This window comes from Bos taurus, chromosome 10 (assembly GCF_002263795.3).
Source record: "Bos taurus isolate L1 Dominette 01449 registration number 42190680 breed Hereford chromosome 10, ARS-UCD2.0, whole genome shotgun sequence".
Lineage (NCBI taxonomy): Eukaryota > Metazoa > Chordata > Mammalia > Artiodactyla > Bovidae > Bos > Bos taurus.
Genome location: NC_037337.1, coordinates 61,897,997 through 61,921,076, shown reverse-complemented (window position 1 = coordinate 61,921,076; position 23,080 = coordinate 61,897,997). Strand labels below are relative to the sequence as shown.

General features: G+C 39.2%; 1 protein-coding gene across 2 annotated transcripts in view; it reads right to left on the bottom strand.

Moving 5' to 3' along the window:
* Nucleotides 1-1,909: 1,909 nt before the first annotated feature.
* The window catches only part of FBN1 (fibrillin 1), a 264,664-nt gene continuing 243,493 nt past the window's right edge, over nt 1,910-23,080 (bottom strand). The window contains exons 61-66 of one of the 2 annotated variants that reach the window (XM_015473179.3): nt 17,122-17,238; nt 16,741-16,869; nt 15,666-15,785; nt 7,075-7,306; nt 4,395-4,569; nt 1,910-3,210 (exon numbers count right to left, since the gene is read on the bottom strand). In XM_015473179.3, the coding sequence (XP_015328665.1) occupies nt 2,821-3,210; nt 4,395-4,569; nt 7,075-7,306; nt 15,666-15,785; nt 16,741-16,869; nt 17,122-17,238 (1,163 nt within the window). In that variant the 3' untranslated portion in view covers nt 1,910-2,820. 2 annotated transcript variants of the gene reach the window in all.

Sequence of the window (23,080 nt, the reverse complement as noted above, 5' to 3'; positions counted from 1 at the left end):
CTTCAGCTATGTATGTGAGAAGTAATCTTTCTCCCAGTAATCTTCTAGCACTTAAAAACAATGTCTTTAAACCATTTTATATTTAGCTTTGTAACCTATCTTTTAGCAACTAAAGTCAGAATATAGTACATTCTGTGGACAAAGCTGACTGCTTAAAAAAAATTAAGTTTAGAGATATATAACTTTAAAGTATGCTTATATCAACCTAATTGTGCTTTATTTTGGCTCATCTAATTTACAAACATGATTTCTGAAGTCGAACAGTATTTGTAGTGGCAGTGTCTAAAGCAATTTTGGCTGAGTGAAATGCTATTTGTTGAACAAAAATGTAGTTGTTTGTGCAAGTTTAAACATTTCATAAGGCCAGCTGAGTTCCTTTCAACCTACTTACAAAATAATTATTGGCAAGTGAAATGGGCTGAGGGGTAGAGACAAGACATTTTCAAGCTTCTGAGATTTATAAAACCAAATTCTTCAGCCATCGAAAGTAAAATCAAAAGGTCACAGACAATTAAAAGGTACAGGTTTAAATCTCAGGGTTAAAAAAAGTTCCAACAGGAAGAATATTTACAATGGAACAATGAGGAAAATGTTTCGTTACAGTCAGAAACACGGAAAATATGCTGTTGAAAATTGTTGGCTCTGAAATAAATAAAATCCAGACTGAGACTATTAAAAATATCAAAGTGATCCACTAAGTGCCAATTCTATCTTGTTCTGTTGTTATAAAGATAATCCATTATTGAATATAATGCTGTTCTGGTTAACTTATCAAAGACATTTTCCACTTGCAAGCTGTTGTTTACCATAGGCTATATATTCTTCTCTTAACAATTTTAGTACACTTCCATCAGAGAACCATAGACAGAGAGAGAGAAGGAAATTGAAACATATTTTAACTTCCTAACCAGGGTACAAATCCCTTCCAACCTAGTCATTCGACTCGCTCATAATTGATGCTCAGTAGAACTGAGATTTTTTTTGGATGGCAAAATAATAGATTAAAAAATACTTTGAGATGTTTGTAGCCTGTTAGGTGAAAGAAAGCATTCTTGTGCACTGGCTGCCTAGACTGAAACCCTCTAGTGATGGAGCTCACCACCTTGCAAGGAAACCCATTCTCTCAGTGGGTAGCTTGACAATTTGGAAGGTATGTGCTCAACTGAGCTTTATACCAACAGACCCTGGATTTTCTTTTAGAATATTCCTACTCCATCTTCATTAGCTTAGTTTTCTGAAGCTTACTTTTCTGTGCCCTGTATGGTTTCTTCTCCATGTGGCAATCTCATTTCACCTCTATTTCCACTATCCTTTAATGCCTTAAGGGGTTTTAAAAATTCGTACTGATTGAATGAGCTTAACTATTAAATATTCAGTTTTGCCCTTAAAACAGCATTTTCAAACTATGACATTCAGAAAACAAGAGTTATAGCATTCAACTGGATTCAATTTGGGGTTACCCCTTTGTAATTAGACTAGCATTGACTAACAACAGATATTTAGGGGAGAAAATAGGATAGAACATCTAATCTTGCCAACACTGTATATTTGAGGGGAGGGGGCATGATAAATTTTTATAATGAAATGCATGTGCTCTAAGACAGTGAACTTGGTGTTTTAAAGCACTGAGGTCTAGTAGTTTAAAAGCCATGGGATTAATTTTAGGTCATGTTTTAGAAATAATGTTACAATCTAAGTATCATGTCGGTAAGAAATAACTCTGCTGTCCTGAATGAATAAAACAAGGGACTGACTCAAATATGTTAAATTTTTTTCTAATGGTTATACATTGGCACCTTTAGGAGCTCTAACTAACACATCGAGGATAATTTAATTTCAGGAGACTTTATGAAATCTCCAGAATGGCGCCTCCACTCCCACATCCATGCAAGAACACAAAGCCGAGGGGTACACTAAAAAAAGAGACTGTTTTATTGTGACATTTATGACATGGACCCCTTGTTGACAGGAATGACTGAGGGTAGTCTTGGCATATTGCACAGGTGTGATGAAGGATGCACTGCTGATCCTCTGGCTGCTGAGGCTGCTTCCTGGTCCTCCCAGACCTCCATGCATGCGTGGGCCAGTCACAGAAATTTCATTACCACTTGGTGTATACACTTAAGAAGTCTTTGGTCTTAATAAGCACCATTACAAACCCTCACATTAAGGGCATTATTATTCTAGTTTATAAATGTTTCAATGATAAAAAATAGCACGATTACAGTATACACACACTTAATTTACATGTAAGGTATTATACTCATAACTGAGATAAGCTACTGCACTAACTTTGGTTGATTGAAAAAAATTAATGAAGTATTTGAACTGAATACTTGTAATTTGGTTTCTAAGTTGTGTAAATATTACAGTGCATTTATAAATCTAGTTTGAGAATTTACTAGCACCAAATAGATATTATAAATGGCCAACCTAATACTTGCATTTGGAGAAGCAAAGTTTTACAATTTGAAAAAACAGAACAGTCCATCGATTGAAAGCACGTTCCTGTACGTCTGCTAGAAGGATGGCATGTCAGCATGAATGGCCAACCCCCAGTGGAAATACATGTCCCAGTTTTCAAGAATCAACACATATGACAAGGTAGCTTAGCTACATACATGAGAAGCCTGAGAAAGTGGTTGTTTTGAACTAGGGTATTCACCTGTACCTTGCTTTTGTAATACAAGAATAGTGCTTATTTATAGAAATTTACGTGGTGAAAGACTGTACCTATAATATGAAGATTCTGATTGGGGGAAAAATTCAGTTCTACCTATCTATCTTGGTTTTTTAATTATTTGGTCTCTGGATGGTGAATTAATGAAGCAAAATCTGAATTTTCATCTTCAGATTATCACCCAGTTCACCACTGAGGTAGTCTTTGTCATATTTATCTTCTAGCTGATTAAGTTCTTTCTTTTTATAAAGTGGAGTACTACTGATTTGTAATGAATAGGTTCCAGCCACTGGCTTCTTCTTTGTGAAGTGGAGGTAGCTGATCCCTTCCTTTTGGTTGATTTTAAAGAAGCCGTTTTCATTTCCAGATTCAATCAAGTATCTGTTGTGATTCGTCAGAGTCGTGAGGGCTGGAAGGAGTTCTAGGATTCGGACCTTGTTACTGATGTGGGAAATATTGAAAGCGAACACGGCTGTCTTCTCAACATCCCAACTTGCAAGACTCACATTGGCTTCTATCTCAGGTTGATCCTGGAAAGACATATGGCAACGTGTGAATATAAAAGGTAAATATGCCACTTACTAAAGAAAAAGTGACTCAAGTCTCACTCAAATACAACTTTCTTCTCATGTTGCATATACTCTATTGAAAATGAATATTCATAAAATCCTGTTTAAGCCACAGTGTTACATTAGCACATATTTGTAATACTAAACATGTCAAGAAGGAAGTTGAAATCACTTGTATTTGGTCTTCTATTGCAGTGGGTCTCAAAGTGTCCCCCAACCGACAGTATCAGCATCATCTGGGCATCTGTTAGAGATGGAAGTTCTTGGTGCCACCTGAGACCTACTGAATCCGAAACCCTGGGGATATTTCCCAGAAATCCATTTTAGCAGGCCTTCCAGATGATGATTCAGATGCATATTCAAGTTTGAGAATGACTGTTTTAATATATTATTTTCTTTTCAAAGACTTATCTCATTTCCCAAACCACAACGGATGGGTTGCAGCACCAATACTAAGAAAGAACCAGTTTATTTCCATTTTGTTCACTGACGCAAAACCATCTCACCAAAGGACACACCTATGAACCTACTTCCTGGCTCTGATGATCTGCTAATATTCAATGCTTTTCACCTGGCTTCTTGCTTGCCTCTCTGGGACCACATGTGCTTGCTCTCCGGGCCTGCAGCCAGAGGTCTGAGTATCTGCGTTTCTAAGTTGACTGAAAGGCTGCAGCAGCCGTAGGCAAAGAAATCCAGGCTGCTGGAGCTCCATGTTGTTTTTGTCTAGAATCCAAGTTCCCTCACACTCCACATGGCTCTTTCGGTAGAGAAGCCTCTAGCTTTCAGAACTTGGCATCCCTGTGTACGGAGCACTATGTCACTTCACTGCTCTGCCCACTTGCTCTCCTGGATCTCAGACCTTGTCCTTTCATCAGACTTTGGGCGGGTGTTTAACTTTCTTTTTGGCGAGACAGAGGAAATGAGCAAGTATGTGAAAACCTTTGAATGGCCACTCCCTAAAGGCAGCAAGAAACTCCAGAGAGCCTCACAGATTCTTGTAAAATGCAGCCTAGAGCTCAGGGAATGTCTGGATTTTCTCCCCAGGGAGCTTTTTCACACTTTGGAGCATCCTTGGAGGAAACCACAGAAATCTGGAGGGCCTTTCTGCAATAGGAGGCATCGGGAGAAACCACCTTCTGACCCACCTCAATGTTGGAGGCATCTGTTTCATTTGCGCTTCTCCGCTTCCTGCCGCGTTTGGGGTAGCCGTTGATCTTACACTCATAACAAGCCTCTGGGGAGAGTGAGTTGTCATCCATTTCACCGCTGGCAGGTGGCTCTGGGTTTCCCCGGCCCATGCCCATTCCAGAAACACAGTGCCTGTGGTGGAAGGGGAGCGTAGATAGTTTTCATTAGAATTGGGAGATGGAGGAGGAGCGAGAGTTCTAGTGAAGCCCAGATCCTGCCTGGTGACATTCAGCCCTTGATTATGTGTCCACTGGATGATGGGCTGGTGCTGAGAACCATACTGAAGCCCTCTGTGTTTGGTCTTGAATTCTCAGTTCCCTGAGTTGATTGATTTCTTTTTACTATCTCTCAAGGCCCTATTTTGCATACTTACTTGCCCCTTTATTTCCCAAACATAATGTGGCAGGTGTTTCGCTGTACTGGTGGAGAGGAGACAAGGAGTGGAAACAAGAGAAGAGTGGAAGATGAGGGGGAAACCATGTGACTTGGGAGGATGAATAAAAATTGCCTTCTTCTTATAAAATAGGCTCCACAGGAGTGAGAGAGGTATGTGACATCGGTGTTCAGTTCCTTGCCCTCTCCCTGTTTAACTGATACCATTACAGCCACCTCCAATTCCACCAGCACCACTTTTCACCACTCCAGCTTCTGAGCAATCTCTCCTATTATCAGATCTCTCACTTTGGCTCCTGAAGATAGAAAGAAAGCTCTAGGTAATAACTTAGGTTGATTTAGAAATATATTGTGAAGATATGCAGTGTATTAAATACGTGTATCAGAGCTTGCCCAACTGTGGGAAATTGTTTCAAGTCATTCAAAACCACTAGGTCCACTGGCTCTGACTCATGTGAGGTTGGATAAACAAACCCATGCCCAAGAGAGAACTAGTTCAGCTGTTTTTCTTTGCCTTTCAGTTTTTAAAGCCAAGTTATGGAGGGAGGCTTGCATGTCTCACAAGTACCTTGTTTTGTTATTCTGCTTACTATTTCATAGGTCACTTGGAATGTATTTATCAGGCTCCTTTTTCAAAATGTTTTGAAATAGCTGAATGATCTTAAAAGAATCTTTAGATTCGGATAGGCTTGTCCACTCTAGTGATTCACAGAGGAGCCTAAAATGTTATAAATGGGTGAGTTTCTATTAATTGGTCTACTAATAGGTCATAATGTAGACTAAATACTGTTTATTTCTCTCTGTATTAGTTGATCTATTTTTTATAACTCATTTTCCTTTATGCCCTTAAGATTCAAAATACAATGCCATTAACATTTTTTTTTGTATTTTGCAGCAATTTACAGGTTTCTAGTATTTTCTGTAATCCTGCTGAGCACAACACATTTCCTTTCCTCATCCTTTAATTTTTTACCATGAAATATGTAGAAACAATAATATGGATACGTGCTCATTCTTTGTGTGCATTCACATAATTATGAAATTGTTGGAAGCAAACCCCAAATTCACAGGCTTTGGTTCCTTTCTCAGAACTCCCAGTATTTTCATATGCCTGGAACACCACTTACAAGAAGTGTGACTATAAAGTCCCACTGGCCAGAAGCCAGTTTGGAGTGTCACAATTTTTGCTGGGAAAATGATTCTGGCATTAAATTTATAAAGAATGAGTCTACTGAGAGCCAGACACAAACATCTGGGAATTTGAGTCCTATTGCTGGCATTCTGTGCGCTTCCCATGAAACATTCTTTTACCTTCTACACACCCCAAAATGAATCACTTGATGTTTCTGTGTCAAGAAACCAAAGACCACAAAATTAACAATTGGATATATACACATATGTGTGTGTTGTGGACTATGTGACTTTTTGTTGGGAGGAGTATATATAAGTGTGTGCATTGGTATATGTGTGTGTGTGTATTTAATTAAATACACTCTGTGTTCCTAATTAAAAAGTTAAAATGTGAACTCCTTCACAAGATAGCCAAAACTAAGACAGTCAAGTCCAGACTAATTCAACTGGGAAGAAGACCTAAACTTTGAAAATGTAATAGTAACTTTTATATTACTAAATAGAATAAAAATATATCTTCCCAGCCCCAACTCTCACAATACAATGTGGTATGCTACCTGGAAAATATAATAATTATTTTAACTCTTATATTTAAAGTTCTTTTGCAACGTTTAATGTAAATTTAAGTCTAAAATGTAAAATATACTTTGAAACCCTAAAGCACTCCCCAAAAGATATCTTTATGATTTATCCTAACAGGAGCTACATGAAAGCATTTTAAGTCAAGACAGAATCCTGCTTGCCCCAGGAGAAGGTTGCATCAGCAATATGCAATCTGAGTCCAGCTCTGTCAGGGATCACAGTCCCTGTATTTCCTGAGAAACGAGTTGCCTTCCAACAAGATGTGAGGATCAAGAGAAGGAGATAGATAAGCCATATCTTGAGGTATTTACAATGTCGTTTCATTATTTTGTTCCATGTTCTATGAATTTCCAGAAATCTAGATGTCCCCCTTCAAATAAAATAACCTAAAACCTTTGCAGAGCTAACTGGAATTAACTCAAGGATTATAAAAAGCATGGTTCAATGGTACTAGGATAGGTCATTTTGAGTTCAATATACTTAATTATTCTGTGGATGAGAAAGCCTCCAACCACGACCAGCATTGCTTACCCTTGGCCTATTCGGAAGTAGCCAGGTGGACAGGCACACAGGTAGCCGCCCTCAGTATTGGAACAGCCATAACTGCAGGGGGCCTGAGCAGAGCCACATTCGTTGATGTCTTGGCAACCTCCACTGAACTGTTCGTATTGGAAGCCGGCAGGGCACATGCACTTGTAGCTCCCCAGGGTGTTGTGACAGGAGGCTCCTCCACAGATGTGAGCACTGAGGCATTCATTTTCATCTGCAGGGAAAACCAGAAGACGCCACATATGTGATTCTGGGCAGAGGTTTCTATGGAGGAGTTTGGGTCAGGCCACTCTGACCCAGTGCTGGCCAGCTGGCCCTCACCTTGGCTCTTGGGAAGGGAAGACAGGTGGAAGTGGCTGAGGTGGGAAAGGGAACAAGAAAGATGTGGAGACAGATGTGGCCTCTCTCCAAATGGTGAGCAAACGTGGTCTCTGAGGTCAAGTGCATCAGGCGGTGTGTTAGAGGATGGCATTCTGAGGACCAGCAGACTCCAGTCCTCATCTGAAGCCAATGGCAGTGTGTCCTGCTCTACAGGAGCATCTGGTGAAGAATGCAGGGGTGGTTCATGGCCAAGGTTCAGGGATCAGGGTGGGAGGGCAGGGAGCAGTTCTGTGTGCCTTTGCTTCAGAAGTACCCAGCAATGGGATGACTCTCTACAGCCGAGATGAGCCATATTCCTGGAGGCTGCTTTCCTACTCCTCCTTTTTCAGCATGAATAGGGTTGGCAAGGGCTGACATCCTGCAGGAAGTGTCCCGCTCACCTGGACTTCCTTTTCAAAAGTCTATAAAAACCCCCAGGTGCTTGCTCAGGGAGTGAATGGTGCCTTCTGGTATGTCTGCTCCCATCTCTGAATGGACCTCCTTATCTAAACCATCCTCCTGCCCAGGGCATCTGGGCTGTGTCTAAAGCTAAGTACAGCTGGAAGAGATTCAGCGCAGACTTCATGGGCACTAATTGGGGAAAACCCACAAGAGACACAGATGCTGTTGAACGGGCTACCCACAGGGACCAGCCAAGTCTGATGGTAATACATAGGAAAAAGAAATATAACTTTCCCAAATTAATTCAAAGGGAAAAAACCCTCAAGTTTCTTACTATGTCTGATTTATACTTTTTTGAAACTTCCAATATATTTTTATAGATCTGCCCTTGTACAACAGCACAGAAGTTTGCTGGTAAGACATTTCTTTTTTTTTTTTTTTTGGTAAGACATTTCTTAACTGCTATAGCCCATTTTCAGGCTTATGTCCACTTGAATGCATGTAGATTGGCATTCTCCTCACTTAGCAAGTATCTACTTCCAATGGAAAAGAGGAAGAAGGCAATTTAGTAACACTTAACATTTACTGGATGCCTACTGTGTGACAGACAGGATACTAAGTTGTTGTTCAGTCACTAAGTCGTGTCCAACTCTTTGTGACCCCATGAACTGCAGCATGCCAAGGTTCCCTATCCTTCACTATCTCCTGTAGTTTGCTGAATCTCATGTCTATTGAGTCGGTGATGCCATCCAACCATCTCATCATCTGTCACCCTCTTCTCCTCCTGCCTTCAATCTTTCCCAGTGTCAGAGTCTTTTCCAGCGAGTCGGCTCTTTGCGTCAGGTGGCCAAAATATTGGAGCTTCAGCTTCAACCTTAGACCTTCCAATGAATATTCAGGGTTGATTTCCTTTAGGATTGACTGGCTTGATCTCCTTGCAGTCCAAGGGACTCCCAAGAGTCTTCTCCAGCACCACAGTTCAAAAGCATCAGTTCTTCAGAGCTCAACCTGCTTTATGGTCCAGCTGTCATATCATGTACATGACTACTGGAAAAACCATAGCTTTGACTATGCAGACCTTTGTTGGCAAAGTGATGTCTCTGTTTTTTAATATGCTATCAAGGTTTGTAATAGCTTTTCTTCCAAGGAACAATTGTCTTTTAACTAGGTACTTCATTTGCTTAATGTGCTTCACAATCATGGAGGTAGGTATTAAAATCCCTGTTTCCCAGATGAAGAAAGTGAGATTCAGAAAGCCTCTCCAAGATCTCCCAGCAGCAGGGCAGATATGCACACCCAGGTCTGTCTGACTATAAGTCTCATGCTTTCCTTTATATCAAAGTGTCTCTCAAGAGATTTGCCCTCATTTACATTGTTCCTTTCCCTTTTAGTTTTTCCTTATTTGCTAAGGTAGTTTCATTTTTCAAGAAAAAATTGTTTCAAAAAAAAAAAACAACACCTTTTTTTTAAATTAGGAAAACAGATGGGGAAAATGGTAAGAGCAGGGTACTTGCATAAATATACACACTTCATATTGCCTTCCACCCTTTCTTTTTCTCTTCCTTCTCTTCATCTCCCTTCCTTCCTTGAACTCCCCCTGCTTATCTGTATGTGGTTACAGAGAGAAGGAGTAGATATACAGTAAGAAAGCCATTGGTTGAGATGCCTGTTATGGCACAGTGCCTAGCTATGCATCTGTTTGAGACCCTTTCTATCAAAGGACTCTCAAGTACCCAATCAAAGTCACTTAGGTTCCAGGGTTCCTAAAACAAAATGACTTAATATGCCATCATCTGTGTTCTCCTCCCCATATTTTAAATTAGAGATGAGCTATGTGATAGAAACCAATGGAGACCATGGGCATCAAAGGATGTATGAAGAACCAAGGGTGGTTCCTTTGGTGAAGGAAGTATCTCCGGGCTGGATTCTCTGTGCCCTGCATACCCACCTCCAGACTTCTCAGCTCTGCTCAGCTCTACAAGCCTGATCAGAATGGAACATTAATAGGCTCTTCTTCCGTATCCTATGCTTTTTGACTGGGCTCAGCCATCTGTTACCTGCTGGGACTCTGACTGATAAATCCTCTAAGGTACAGGTATATATGGGAAAGACCTGTTAATAGAGAGCTTAAGATTTACTCTTTTGTTCCAAGGGACAGAAACAGGACCAATGGTTAGGAGTCAGAAGCAGAAAAGGTTCGTTCTTTATGAAAAAGAAGGTGAGTACCTTTCCTGGTTGGAGAGGGAATGACATGTTAGGAAACAGATAGATGAGATCACTGTCGAGGTTCTTTCTAACTTGGAGCATCTGTTTTGGTCAAGAACTCTCCCTATCCCCTTTTCAAATTCTTTTCTACTTTATTTGACTTTTTTTTTTCCTCCTTGAAAATCTAATAAGCTTAAACTTGCTTTTCTGGGTTAGAGAGGTGGGGTGGAGTGGACCACGGACTAAGATAAGAAATTGGCAAATGTTCAATGTTTGAAGCTTGAAAACAATCTGTTTGTGCACTCACCCTTTCTATCAATATACAAATTCCATGATTTGTTTAACATGTTTTGCACTTTTCCTGACCTTTTTCATCCTGTGTGTGTACCCTGGAGCAAATGGCTACACAAGGAATTTTTCTACACTATAAAATCTTTGTTTTATTCTTTTAGTTGTTACTTAAATTGGTAAGAGTTTTGCTCTTTTTATAAAAAGAGATGATTCTAATTTGAATGAAATAGGATTAGAATCTCTGAAAGACACTCCTTAAAAATCAGATGGAAACCCACCCCCTCTAAACTCAAAGGTTCCAGCATCAGGCTTGCACAGTATGTCTTAGCTGTGGTGTTAAGAGAGAATTCCAAAATGTAGAATGGGCTTTCCTTTACTAATTTTCTCTAGGTCAAAATGGGTCAGCTCCAACTTTAAGCTACAAGTTTGATATTTTCTAGAAAGCAGTAATATCAGTGGCCCCATACCCTAAACCTATCCATCTTCTAAAAGTGAGCTTCTGGCTGCTTAGAAGCAAGGATCCAGAGAGGGCTGGTCCAAGAGATTTGCTCTGCAAGGCTCTGAGGAGCTCATTCTGGTCCAAGGCAATGCTCATTCTGGATAACTGTAATTCCCAAGAATTATGAGAACAGTTTGAATCGGTATCTTCTGGGCATCAAAACCCCCAAACCTCTTCTCACTTTTTTAAACTAAAGTTTAGTTGATTTATAATATTGTGTTAGTTTCAAATGTACAGCAAAGTGACTCACTTACATAGGTCCATCCTTCTTGCTGCCAATGGCAGTATTTCATTTGTTTTTATGGCTAATATTGTGTTTGCATATGCATGCATTTTTTAAAACCAATTATCTGTTGGCACTTGGGTCGTTTGTAAATAGTGCTGCTATGAACATTGAAGAGGATGTATCTTTTCAAATTAGAGTTTTCATCCTTTCAGGATATACACCCAGGAGTGGGATTGCTGGATCATATAGTAGCTCTATTTTTAGTTTTTTAAAAATAGCCTTCACACTGCTCTCCATAATGACTATACCGATTTACATTCCCACCAACTGTGTAGGAGGGTTCCCTTTTCTCCACACCCTTTTCATATATAAACCTTTTGATGATAACAGACTTATTTGAAGGTGGTAGACTTTTTGATGGTGGTTATTCTGACCATGTGAGGTGATATCTCATTGTGGTTTTGATTTGTATTTATTTAATAATTAGCAATAGTGAGCATCTTTTCATGTGCTGGTTGGCCATGTCAGAGAAAAGACTATCTAGGTCTTCTGCCCACGTTTTCATTAGATTGTTTATTTCTTTGGTACTGAACTGTAGGAGCTGTTTATATATTTTGTATGTTAACCCTTTGTCAGTTGCATCATTTGCACATGTTTTCTCCCATTCCGTAGACTGTCTTTTGTATTGTTGATGGTTTTCTTTGCTGTAAAAAAGCTTTTAAGTTTGATTTGGTCTCATTTGTTTATTTTTGCTTTTATTTCTTTTGCCTTGGGAGACTGATCTAAGAAAATATTGCTACAATTTATGTGCAAGAATGTTCTGCCTATGTTCTCTTCTATGAGTTTTATGGTATTGCATCTTATATTTAGGTCTTTAGAGCAACTGCAGTGTACTTTTGTATATGGTGTGAGGGAGTATTCTAACTTTACTGATTTACATGCAGCCGTCCAGGTTTCCCAACACTACTTGCTAAAGAGATTGTCTAGTCTCCATTGTATACTCTTGCTTCCTTTAGTGTAGATTAATTGACTGTAGGTGCATGGGTTTATTTCTGGGCTCTCTACCTGTTCCATTGATGTATATATCTTTTTTTTTTTGTGCCAATACCACACTGTTTTGATTACTGCAGCTTTATATCATAGTCTGAATTCTGAAAGGGTTATGCCTGTAGCTTTGTTCTTTTTCCTTGGGATTGCTTTGAAAATTCTGGGTTGTCTGTGGTTCCATATAAATTTTGGAATTATTATTTTTCTAGTTCTGTAAAAAAAGTTATGGGTATTTTGATAGGGATTGAATTAAATCTATAGATTGCTTTGGGTAGTATGGCCCTTTTAGCAATATTAATTCTTCCAGTCCAAAAGCATGGGCTATCTTGCCATTTCCTTGAATCACCTTCAGTTTCTATTATCAATATTTTATAGTTTTCAGCATCTAGGTCTTTCACTTTCTTGGTAAACTTTGTTCTTAGATATTTTATTTCATCTTTTCATGTGATTTTAAATAGGGTTTTTTTTTTTTTTTAATCTTCTCTTTCTGATATTTCATTGTTGGTGTAAAAAAAAAAAGGAACAGATTTCTGTATATTAATCTTGTACCTTGCTACCTTCTGAATTCATTTAACAGTTCCAATAGTTTTTGTGTGCAGTCTTTAGGGTTCTCTATAGAGATTATCATGTCATCTGTACACAGTGACAATTTTACCTCTTCCAGTACAATGTTGAATAGAAACAGTGAGAGTGGGCATCCTGTCTTGTTTTAGATTTTAGTGGGAAGTCTTTCAGGTTTTCACCGTTTAATATTATATTGGCTGTTGGTTTGTTGTAAACGGCTTTTATTATGTTGAGAAATGTTCCCTCTAAAACCACTTTAGTGAGAGTTTTTAATCATGAATGGATGTTGAATTTTATCAAATAGTTTTTCTGATTCTGTTGAGATGATCATGTGTTTTTTGTCTTTCCTTTTCTTGATGTGGTATAACATATTGATTTTTCATGTGAACTATTTTTGAGACCTGGGAATGAATCCAACTTGGTCATGGTGTATGACCCTTTTTATGTATTGTTGAATTTGGTTTGCTAATATCTTGTTGAGGATTTTGAACCTATGTTTATCAATGATACTGGCCTGTAATTCTTTTTATGTAATGTCTTGTCTGGTTTTGGCATCAGGGAGATGGTGGCTTCATAAAATGACTCTGGGAGTGTTACCTCCTCTTTAATTTTTTGAAATAGTTTGGGAAGGATGGGTATAAGCTCTTCTTTGAATGTCTGGTAGAATTCCCCAGTGAAGCCATCTAGTTCTGGACTTTAGTTTGCAGGGAATTTTTTTCATTACAGATTATATTTTACTTCTGGTGACGGGCCTGTTCAAATGATCTGTTTCTTCTTGATTCATTTTTGACAGCCTTTATGTTTCTAAAACTTGTCTACTTCTTCTAGGTTGTCTAAGCTCACTTCTAGGTGAGCTCCACAATTTTTTGGCATATAACTCTTATATGATTCTCTTAGGATGTTTTTAATTTCTATAGTATCAGTTGTTATTTCTCATCTTTCAATTTATTATTTTATTAATTTGGGTTTTCTCTTTTCTCCTTGGTGTATCTGTCAAGCAATTTCTCAATTTTGTTTATCTTTTCAAAAAAATTGGCTCTTGGTTTTATCAATCTTTTCTATTTTTTAAATCTCTATTCATTCCTGCTCTGATATTTATTTCTTCTGTTGACTCTGGGCTTTCTTTGTTCTTTTTCTAATTCTTTTCGCTGGCAGATTAAATTATTTGAGTTTTTCTTTTTTTTTTCAAGAAGGCCTATATTATTGTGAACTTCCCTCTTAAAACTGCTTTTGCTGCATCCTATAGCTTCTATAAGGTTGTGTTTACATTGTTGTTTGTCTCAAGGTATTTTCTGATTTCTTTGATTTCACTGTTGACCCGCTGATTTCTTAATAATATGTTTAGTCTCCACATGTCCATTTTTTCTTTCTGTGGTTGATTTCTCATTTCATGGAGATCTTTCTTGCAGATTTGGCTGAATAAGAGGTGTTCTGCCAGTTTCCAGTTGGTTTTCTGTGAGAATTGCTCCCCATGTAGGTGTATTTTTGATGTGTTTGTAGGGGTAGGAGAACTCCACATCCTCCTATTCTGCCATCTTGATCCTCCCCCTCTTCCCACTTCTTAATAGATTCTTTGTTCTGCAAGTCCCAAGCAGAACACAGTCTTCATGGGACCAACGAAGAATCTTCAGGCAACAAGGGCATGACCTGGCCATCTCTATCATCTCTGAACTGAGCATAGGAGGAGGAGGATAAGACCCAGCAGTGGTAGATCTCACCTCTTTTATACTCTTCCCCAAAGCTTCAGTTTCATCCATGGGAGATATGTAATAAGGGCAAAATAGACTCACATGCTGGGTATTGAATCAACAAAGCTTATGCTGGAAATTTTGTGAACAATGTCAGAAACTGGTGATTAAAATCCAAGACCTCTCTGAGCTGGTAATAAACAAAGGCGTTTTTTATTAAAACCAGATCACTAACCAGCAAACTGTGCAGCGTAAGCTCTAGCACTGTGGTTATTTTAGCCAGTCCTACTCACCTCTGCAAAACTGTGTTTTGTAAAGAATCAAACCAGATGAGAAAGACGCATATTTGATAAATGAACACATACCAAATATGTCTTCATTTGGAGTAAAATCAAGCATTGCAACATGGAGCAGTCACCCAGAACGCAGTCACTGTTTTTGAGAAGGAGGGCCCTGTACCCAAGAGAGTGGCAGCCAAAACGGGTCACCAGAGCACCAAGCTTGCAGTGCTACTAGGTGAATTAAAAAAAAGAAAAAACAAGTAGAGGTGACACTAGAAAGGCAGCCCTGAAACATGAAGTGAAGAAAGAGCTTTGGATTCTAGCTCTGGTCCTGCCGCAAAAGAATGGGTAAGGGCAGACTGCCTTTCCTTCCTGGCTTCTAAGCCTTCATTAGTGAAATAATGGCATGGGCTAGATGGATTGGGGTCCTTCTAAACTTGCAATGTTGGGATTCTCTGCTGTCCATTAAAAGGTATTTTCCTATGACCCTGTGGGACCGAAAGTGACAATTTCAATTTAGAGACAGAGTCTGGGACTCCCTTAATTTTCGAAAGAGTTTAGCAATCCTGAAAAAAACTTGTACTCTGCCCCAAAGGTGTATAGCATTCAATGAACCACTTCTGCGTCTTGTGACCAAAAGCTGCTCAAAGTAGCCTTTGGCTGATGGATAGTTTTCAGTCAGAAGGAGGATTTTATTAGCCTGAAGAGAACTCCAGTGTGGGCTGATGACTAGCAGTGAAGCAGAAGAACAAGGAGATATTAGGAACTAAGGAATTCTGTCAGCATTTCATTTCAAATGCCTTCAAAGTACCCTTGATCATTATTTTTTTTTTTTCTTAGTTTGCTAGTTTGCAAAGGCTATGACTTCCCTCTGGTTTCAACCAGGTATGGACAATTTGAAATGAGTATTTGTTGCTTCAATGAGAAGTTTAAAGTTTTCAGAAAGAAAGCAGTATTCTGACTCAGGAGCTGACAGCAGTTCATCTTGTGAACAAGGGAAAAGTACTTGCCAACACACTGGTTCCACTGGTAGTGCTGGAGATAGCCCTGGGGGCAGCTGCACCTGTAGCCGCCGATGATGTTCTGGCAGCCGTGCTGGCAGCGATGGTTTCCCTCACACTCGTCCACATCTGAAAAAGAAGGCAAGTTGCCTTTAAGTCACATCAGTGCATGTCTCAGAGGTATTCTCTGAAGCACCATTTATCAGCATATGAACGTGAAAGGCAATTTTAGTAAGACATCTGACACCAAAAATTGTTGTTGGTGTTCAGTTGCTAAGTTGTGTCTGATTCTTTGCAATCCCATGGATTGCAGCAGGCCAGGCTTCCCTGTCCTTCACTATCTCCCAGAGTTTGCTCATATTCATGTCCATTGAGTCAGTGATGCTCTCAAACCATCTCATCCACTGCCACCCCCTTCTTTTGCCTTCAGTCTTTCCCAGGCATCACCAATATTCCACCACCCAAAATTTCAAGAATAGCTACTCTGGAGCTTTTGATTAAGTCCAAGGGAAAAAACATCCCTGGTAAAATCCACAAATAAAAATAATGAAGACACCAATGCAAGGCACAAAAATACAGTATAGGATAGCTATGTAAACCATTTATATTTCCTTATTTGTGCCAGAATTGGAAACCAAAAGGTCAGTACAAAAACAAAATCCTAAAAAATAAGAGTAAAAGGTTTAATCATATGTTGGCAGAAGAGTTATTCCTTATATACTTAATCCACATTGAGGGAATCCTTTCAAGATTCTGGATCCAGTGACTAGAAAATTAAGTGATCAAATTCAGGAATCTAGCTGTTTTTCTTGATTGAGTCATTTCCAATTAGACTAAATTAACAACTGAGCAGAAAGTCTTGTTACATTCAGGAAAAGCCTGTGTTGAGGACACGGTCAAGCATGAACCAAAAGATGTATCTCTAAGATATGGGACTTGTACAAACCAGAGAAAACACTTCCATCTTCAGCTGGCTGTCTCCCCCGTGCTCAGTTCTGATGTCTCATAGAGGATAACGATGCAGGTGTTTATAGGCCACCTCACGAGGACCAACTAGCTGGATCAAGCTGAGGGCTCTACCTACCTTCACAGCTTGCGCCGCTCGGATCAAGTGAGAATCCCCGCTGGCATTCACAAGTGAAGCTTCCAGGAGTGTTCTGGCAAATGCCCTTTGACCCACACAGGTTGATGTCAGAGGTGCATTCATTGTTATCTGTAAGAAGCAGAGGGAGAAAGGAGAGGGTGGGACTTCCGAAGCTCTCTGTGTTGTTTAAAAGGAAGAAAGAAGGGTGATTTGCTCAGAAAAAGCCAATAGCTTTTCACAACATGCATGCATGTACACACAGATACATATACATATATTCACATATTTTCTTGAGTTTTATCTTCTTATTCCAACAGCAGAAGCCCTTGAAAACAAACCCTTCAACGAATACCTACATAGGACCTTCCCTCTCCCACTTACCAATGCAGGCAGTATGGTGTTGGGTAAATCCAGGAGGACATTTACATGTGAAGCTGCCAATGGTGTTAACACACAGGAACTGGCAGTTGTGCTGCTTAGTTGCACACTCATCAAGATCTATAAGAAAACGCAAGACAGGCATTGGAATTGAGCTGAAGTTCAGGAACCTAGAAAGCCACCCTAGGGAGTAGCTCTGTGTTTTCATTTCTACCTCTCAAATGACCTGGTCAGAATGGGACCACAGCATATGGTTAGGAGGAACCCCAGAGATATGGGTTTTAAAGATAAAATGTGGTTTCAGTTCAGACCAAAAATGCATTTCTTTGGTGATCCAAGAAAAACCCATTCCCTTTAGTTATAGGAAAGCAGAATTTTCTCAACAAAGAAATGTCTAGTACATCATAAAATTTAAATAAATTACAAAATGAAATAAAAGATTAAGGATTCTCAAAAACTTCCAAAGCACTGAAAAAAAATCTCTTCAAGTTGAAATATAAAAATAATTATTGAGGGTAAAAATGAATTTTCTCTGCTTGGTTCTTTCCTGTTTGCTGTTTTTTAATCTTCTCAAATGAAATGGTCAACCAGATCAAACCAAACCAAACTAACTGTTTTTAGAGTTTCTCCTTTGGATAAAACAAACTTGAGCAATCAGGAAGGAAAAAAAAAAAACTCATTCTGATAAGCCAACAGCAATTTTAAAAAACACTATCTACAATATTTATCCAAGATTATTTTCCACTTCTCAATAAAAGCCTCTGTTTTGACCAGGCCTCTTTCCTCACTGCCTGGAACCTGTAGGTTCTCTCTTCACACCATTGCTATTTAAAATCTCAAGAGATACAAAGTGTGTTCCAGTTTTTAGTTGAATTTTAATTAAAAAAAAAAAAAAACTGCTGTGAATTTAGGAATCTACCTACCTTTCCCTTCCTCCCTGGCTCTCTGCCTGCCCGCCCCCCCCGCCCCCCCCGCCCCCCCCCCCCCGCCCACCCCCCACCAGCCCTCTTCCTTGTGAGATTCTTTTATCACTGCAGACAGACTTGTGCTTGGAACTGCAGATCTGTGCCAGTTCCTGGCTAGACTAATATCTGGAGTGGGCTTGAACTGAAAGAACTGCCCATATTTCTCCTAGTGCTGACATCTCTTAGAAACGAGCCAATCCTGTGCTCTTTTATTGCTGGGGAGTTGCCGTTTCTGCTTTTCTGCTTTCTGCATTATTGACAGCTGTATGTCTCCTGCTAGTAGGTGTCCTGCCTGATCTATGACCCCAGGGGCTTTGCTAGAGCATCATCACAGGTTTGCTGCAGCTTATTACCTGCAAATAGGTGAGGGGGACAACTCAGTGATTTTTTAAAAATTTTCACTGTATACTGGGGTATAGTTGATTAACTGTTGTGTTTCAGGTGTACAGCAAAGTGATTCCGTATACACATACACAGATTTATTCTTTTTCAAATTTTTTCTCCATGTAGGTTATTTCAGAATATTGAGCCAACTTCCCTGTGCTATCTGGTCAGCCCTTGTTGGTTATCTAGTTTATATACAGTAGTGTATATACATAAATTCTAAACTCTCAATTTATCCCTCCTCTGCCCTCAGCTTTTCCTTCTGGTAACCATAAGTTAGTTTTCTATGTTTCTAAGTCTGTTTTTGTTTTGTAAATAAGTTCACTTGTATCTCTCTTTTTTTTTTAGATTCTGCATATAAGCAATATCATATGATATTTGTCTTTGATTTACTACACTTAGTATGATAGTTTCCATGTCCACCCATTTTGCTGCAAATGCTATTGTATCGTTAATGACTGAGTAATATCCACTGTATATATGTACCACATCTACTTCATCCATTCATCTGTTATTGGACATTTAGGTTGCCAGTACTCTTGCCTGGAAAATCCCATGGATGGAGGAGCCTGGAAGGCTGCAGTCCATGGGGTTGCTGAGGGTCAGACACAACTGAACGACTTCACTTTCACTTTTCATTTTCATGCATTGGAGAAGGAAATGGCAACCCACTCCAGTGTTCTTGCCTGGAGAATCCCAGGGACGGGCGAGCCTGGTGGGCTGCTGTCTATGGGGTCGCACAGAGTCGGACACGACTGATGTGACTTAGCAGCAGCAGGTTGCTCCCATGTCTTGGCTATTGTACACAGTGCTGCCCTGAACCCTGGGGTGCATGTAGACTTTTGAACCATGGTTTTCTCCAGATACATGCTCAGGAATAGGATTGCTGGACCATACAGTTGTTCTATTTTTCATTTTTAAAGGAACTTCTAAACTGTTCTGCAGAGTGGCTGTACCAATTTACATTCCCATCAACAATGTAGGAGGGTTTCCTCTTCTCCACACCCTTTGCAGCATTTATTCTTTGTAGACTTTTTGATGATGGTCATTCTGACTAGTGTGAGATGAAATCTCATTGTAATTTTGATTTGCATTTCTCTAATAATTTAGGGATGCTGAGCATCTTTTCATGTGGCCATCTTTGGAGAAATGTCTATTTAGATTTTTCATCCATTTTTTGATTGGGTTTTTTGTTTATTTTGATATTGAGCTGCATGAGCTGTTTCTAGATTTTGGAGATTAATCCTTTGTCAGTTGCATCACTTGCAAATATTTTCTCCCATACTGTGAACTTTTTTTTCATTTTGTTTATGGTTTCCTTTGCTGTACAAAAGCTTTTGAATTTAATTAGGTCCCATTCATTTATTTTTATTTCTGTTACTCTAGGAGATAGCTTGAAAAATATATTGCTGCAACTTAAAGAGTGTTCTGCCTGTTTTCCTCCAAAAGTTTTATAGTATCATGTTTGATATTTAAGAGTTTAATCTATTTTGAGTTTACTTTTGTGTATGGTGTTAAAGACTACATTCTTTTACATGTAGCTGTCCAGTTTTCTCGACTGTCTTTCCTCCATTGAATAGTCTTGCCTACTTTATCATAGATTAATTGACCATAGGCGCATGGGTTTATATCTGGGCTTTCTATCTTGTTCCAATGATTCATATTTCTGTTTTTGTACCAATAACATTACTCTTTTGATGACTGTAGCTTTGTAGGATAGACTGAAGTGAGTGTTCCATTTTTCTTTCTCAAGATTGATTTGACTATTTAGGGTTTTTTGGGTCTCCATATAAATGTTAAAATTTTTTGTCCTAGTTCTGCAAAAAACACCATTGGTAATTTGATAGGGATAGCCCTGAATTTGTAGATTGCCTTGAATAGCATAGTCATTTTGACAGTATTGTTTCTTCCAATCCAAGAACATGGTATATTTTTCCATCTGTTTGTGTCATCTGCAATTTCTTCCATTAGTGTCTTTCAGGTAGAGGTCTTTTGCCTTTACAGGTAGGTTTATTCCAAGGTATTTTATTCTTTCTGATGAAAGACTGTTTCTTTAATTTCTCTTTCTGATCTTTCATTGTTAGTGTATACAAATGCAACAGATTTTTGTGTATTAGATTTGTATCCTGCAACTAAATTACCAAATTCATAGACATGTTCTCAGCTCAGTTCAGTCACTCAGTTGTGTCCAACTCTTTGTGACCTCACAGACTGCAGCACGTCAGGCTTCCCTGTCCATCACCAACTCCTGGAGTCTACTCAAACTCATGTCCATTGATTCGAGATGCCATCCAACCATCTCATCATCTGTCGTTCTCTTCTCCTCCCACCTTTAATCTTTCCCAGCATCAGGGTCTTTTCCAATGAGTCAGTTCTTTGCATCAGGTGGCGAAAGTTATGGAGTTTCAGTTTCAGCATCAGTCCTTCCAATGAATATTCGGGACTGATTTCATTTAGGATTGACTGGTTGGATCTCCTTGCAGTCCAAGGGACTCTCAAGAGTCTTCTCCAACACCACAATTCAAAAGCACCAATTCTTCGGTGCTCAGCTTTCTTCATAGTCCCAACTCTCACAACCATACTTGCCTACTGGAAAAGCCATAGCTTTGACTAGACAGACCTATGTTGGCAAAGTAATGTCTCTGCTTTTTAATATTCTGTCTAGGTTGGTCATAGCTTTTCTTCCAAAGAGAAAGCGTCTTTTAATTTCATGGCAGCAATCACCATCTGCAGTGATTTTGGAGTCCCCAAAATAAAGTCCCCCACTATTTCAATTGTTTCCCCATCTATTTGCCATGAAATGATGGGACTAGATGCCATGAACTTAGTTTTCTGAATGTTGAGTTTTAAACCAACTTTTTCACTCTCCTCTTTCACTTTCATCAAGAGGATCTTTAGTTCTTTGCTTTCTGCCATAAGGGTGGTGTCATCTGCATATCTGAGGTTATTGATATTTCTCCCTGCAATCTTGATTCTAGCCTGTGCTTCTTCCAGCCCAGCGTTTCTCATGACATACTCTGCATATAAGTTAAATAAGCAGGGTGACAACATAGAGCTTTGACCTACTCCTTTCCCAATTTAGAACCAGTCTGTTGTCCCATGTCCAGTTCTAACAGTTGCTTCTTGACCTGCATACAGATTTCTCAGGAGAGAGGTCAGGTGGTCTGGTATTCCCATCTCTTTTCAGAATTTTCCACAGTTTGTTGTGATCCACACAGTCAAAGGCTTTCGCATATTCAATAAAGCAGAAGTAGAGGTTTTTCTGGAACTCTCTTGCTTTTTCGAGGACCCAACAGATGTTGGCAATTTGATCTCTGGTTCCTCTGCCTTTTCTAAATCTAGCTTGAACATCTGGAAATTCACGGTTCACATATTGTTGAAGCCTGGCTTGGAGAATTTTGAGATTACTTTACTAGCATGTGAGATGAGTGCAATTGTGCGGTAGTTTGAGCATTCTTTGGCATTGCCTTTCTTTGGGATTGGAATGAAAACTGACCTTTTCCAGTTCTGTGGCCACTGCTGAGTTTTCCAAATGTGCTGGCATATTGAGTGCAGCACTTTCACAGCATCATCTTTCAGGATTTGAAATATCTCAACTGGAATTCCATCACCTCCACTAGCTTTGTTCGTAGTGATGCTTTCTAAGGCCCACTTGACTTCACATTCCAGGATGTCTGGCTCTAGGTGAGTGATCACACCATCGTGATTATCTGGGTCGTGAAGATCTTTTTTGTATAGTTCTTCTGTGTATTCCTGCCACCTCTTCTTAATATCTTCTGCTTCTGTTAGGTCCATACCATTTTTGTCCTTATTACTCCCATCTTTGCATGAAATGTTCCCTTGGTATCTCTAATTTTCTTGAAGAGATCTCTAGTCATTCTCCTTCTATTGTTTTTCTCTATTTCTTTGCATTGATCACTGAGGAAGGCTTTCTTATCTCCCCTTGATGTGCTCTAGTATTTTCCTAATAGCATCTTTAGGATTTTATATGTATAGTATCATATCATCTGGGCTTTGCTGATGGCTTAGATGGTAAAGAATCTGCCTGCAAACAGTAACAGTTTTACTTCTTCTTTTCCAATTTGGATTTCTTTTATTTCTTTTTCTTCTCTGATTGTTGTGGCTAGGACTTCTACAACTATGCTGAATAGAGTGGTGAAAGTGGACATTCTTGTCTTGTTTCTGAACTTAGAGAAAATGCTTTCGCTTTTCACTGTTGAGTATGATGTTAGCTGTAGGTTTGTCTTATATGGCCTTTATAATGTATGTTCCCTCTATGCCCACATTCTGGAGAACGTTTATCATAAATGCCTGGTGAATTTTGTCAAAAGCTTTCTCTGCATCTATTGAGATGATCATATGTTTTTTTTTTTCTTCAATTTGTTGATGTGGTTTATCACACTGATTTGTAGATATTGAAAAATCCTTGCATTCCTGGTGTAAATCCCCTTGATCATGGTGTATGATCCACTTAATGTATTGTTGGATTCGGTTTGCTAGTATTTTGTTGAGGATATTTGCATCTAAGCTCACCAGTGATATTTGCTGTTGTTGTTCAGTCACTAAGTCATATCTGACTCTTTGTAACTCCACAAGCTGCAGCACGTAAGGTT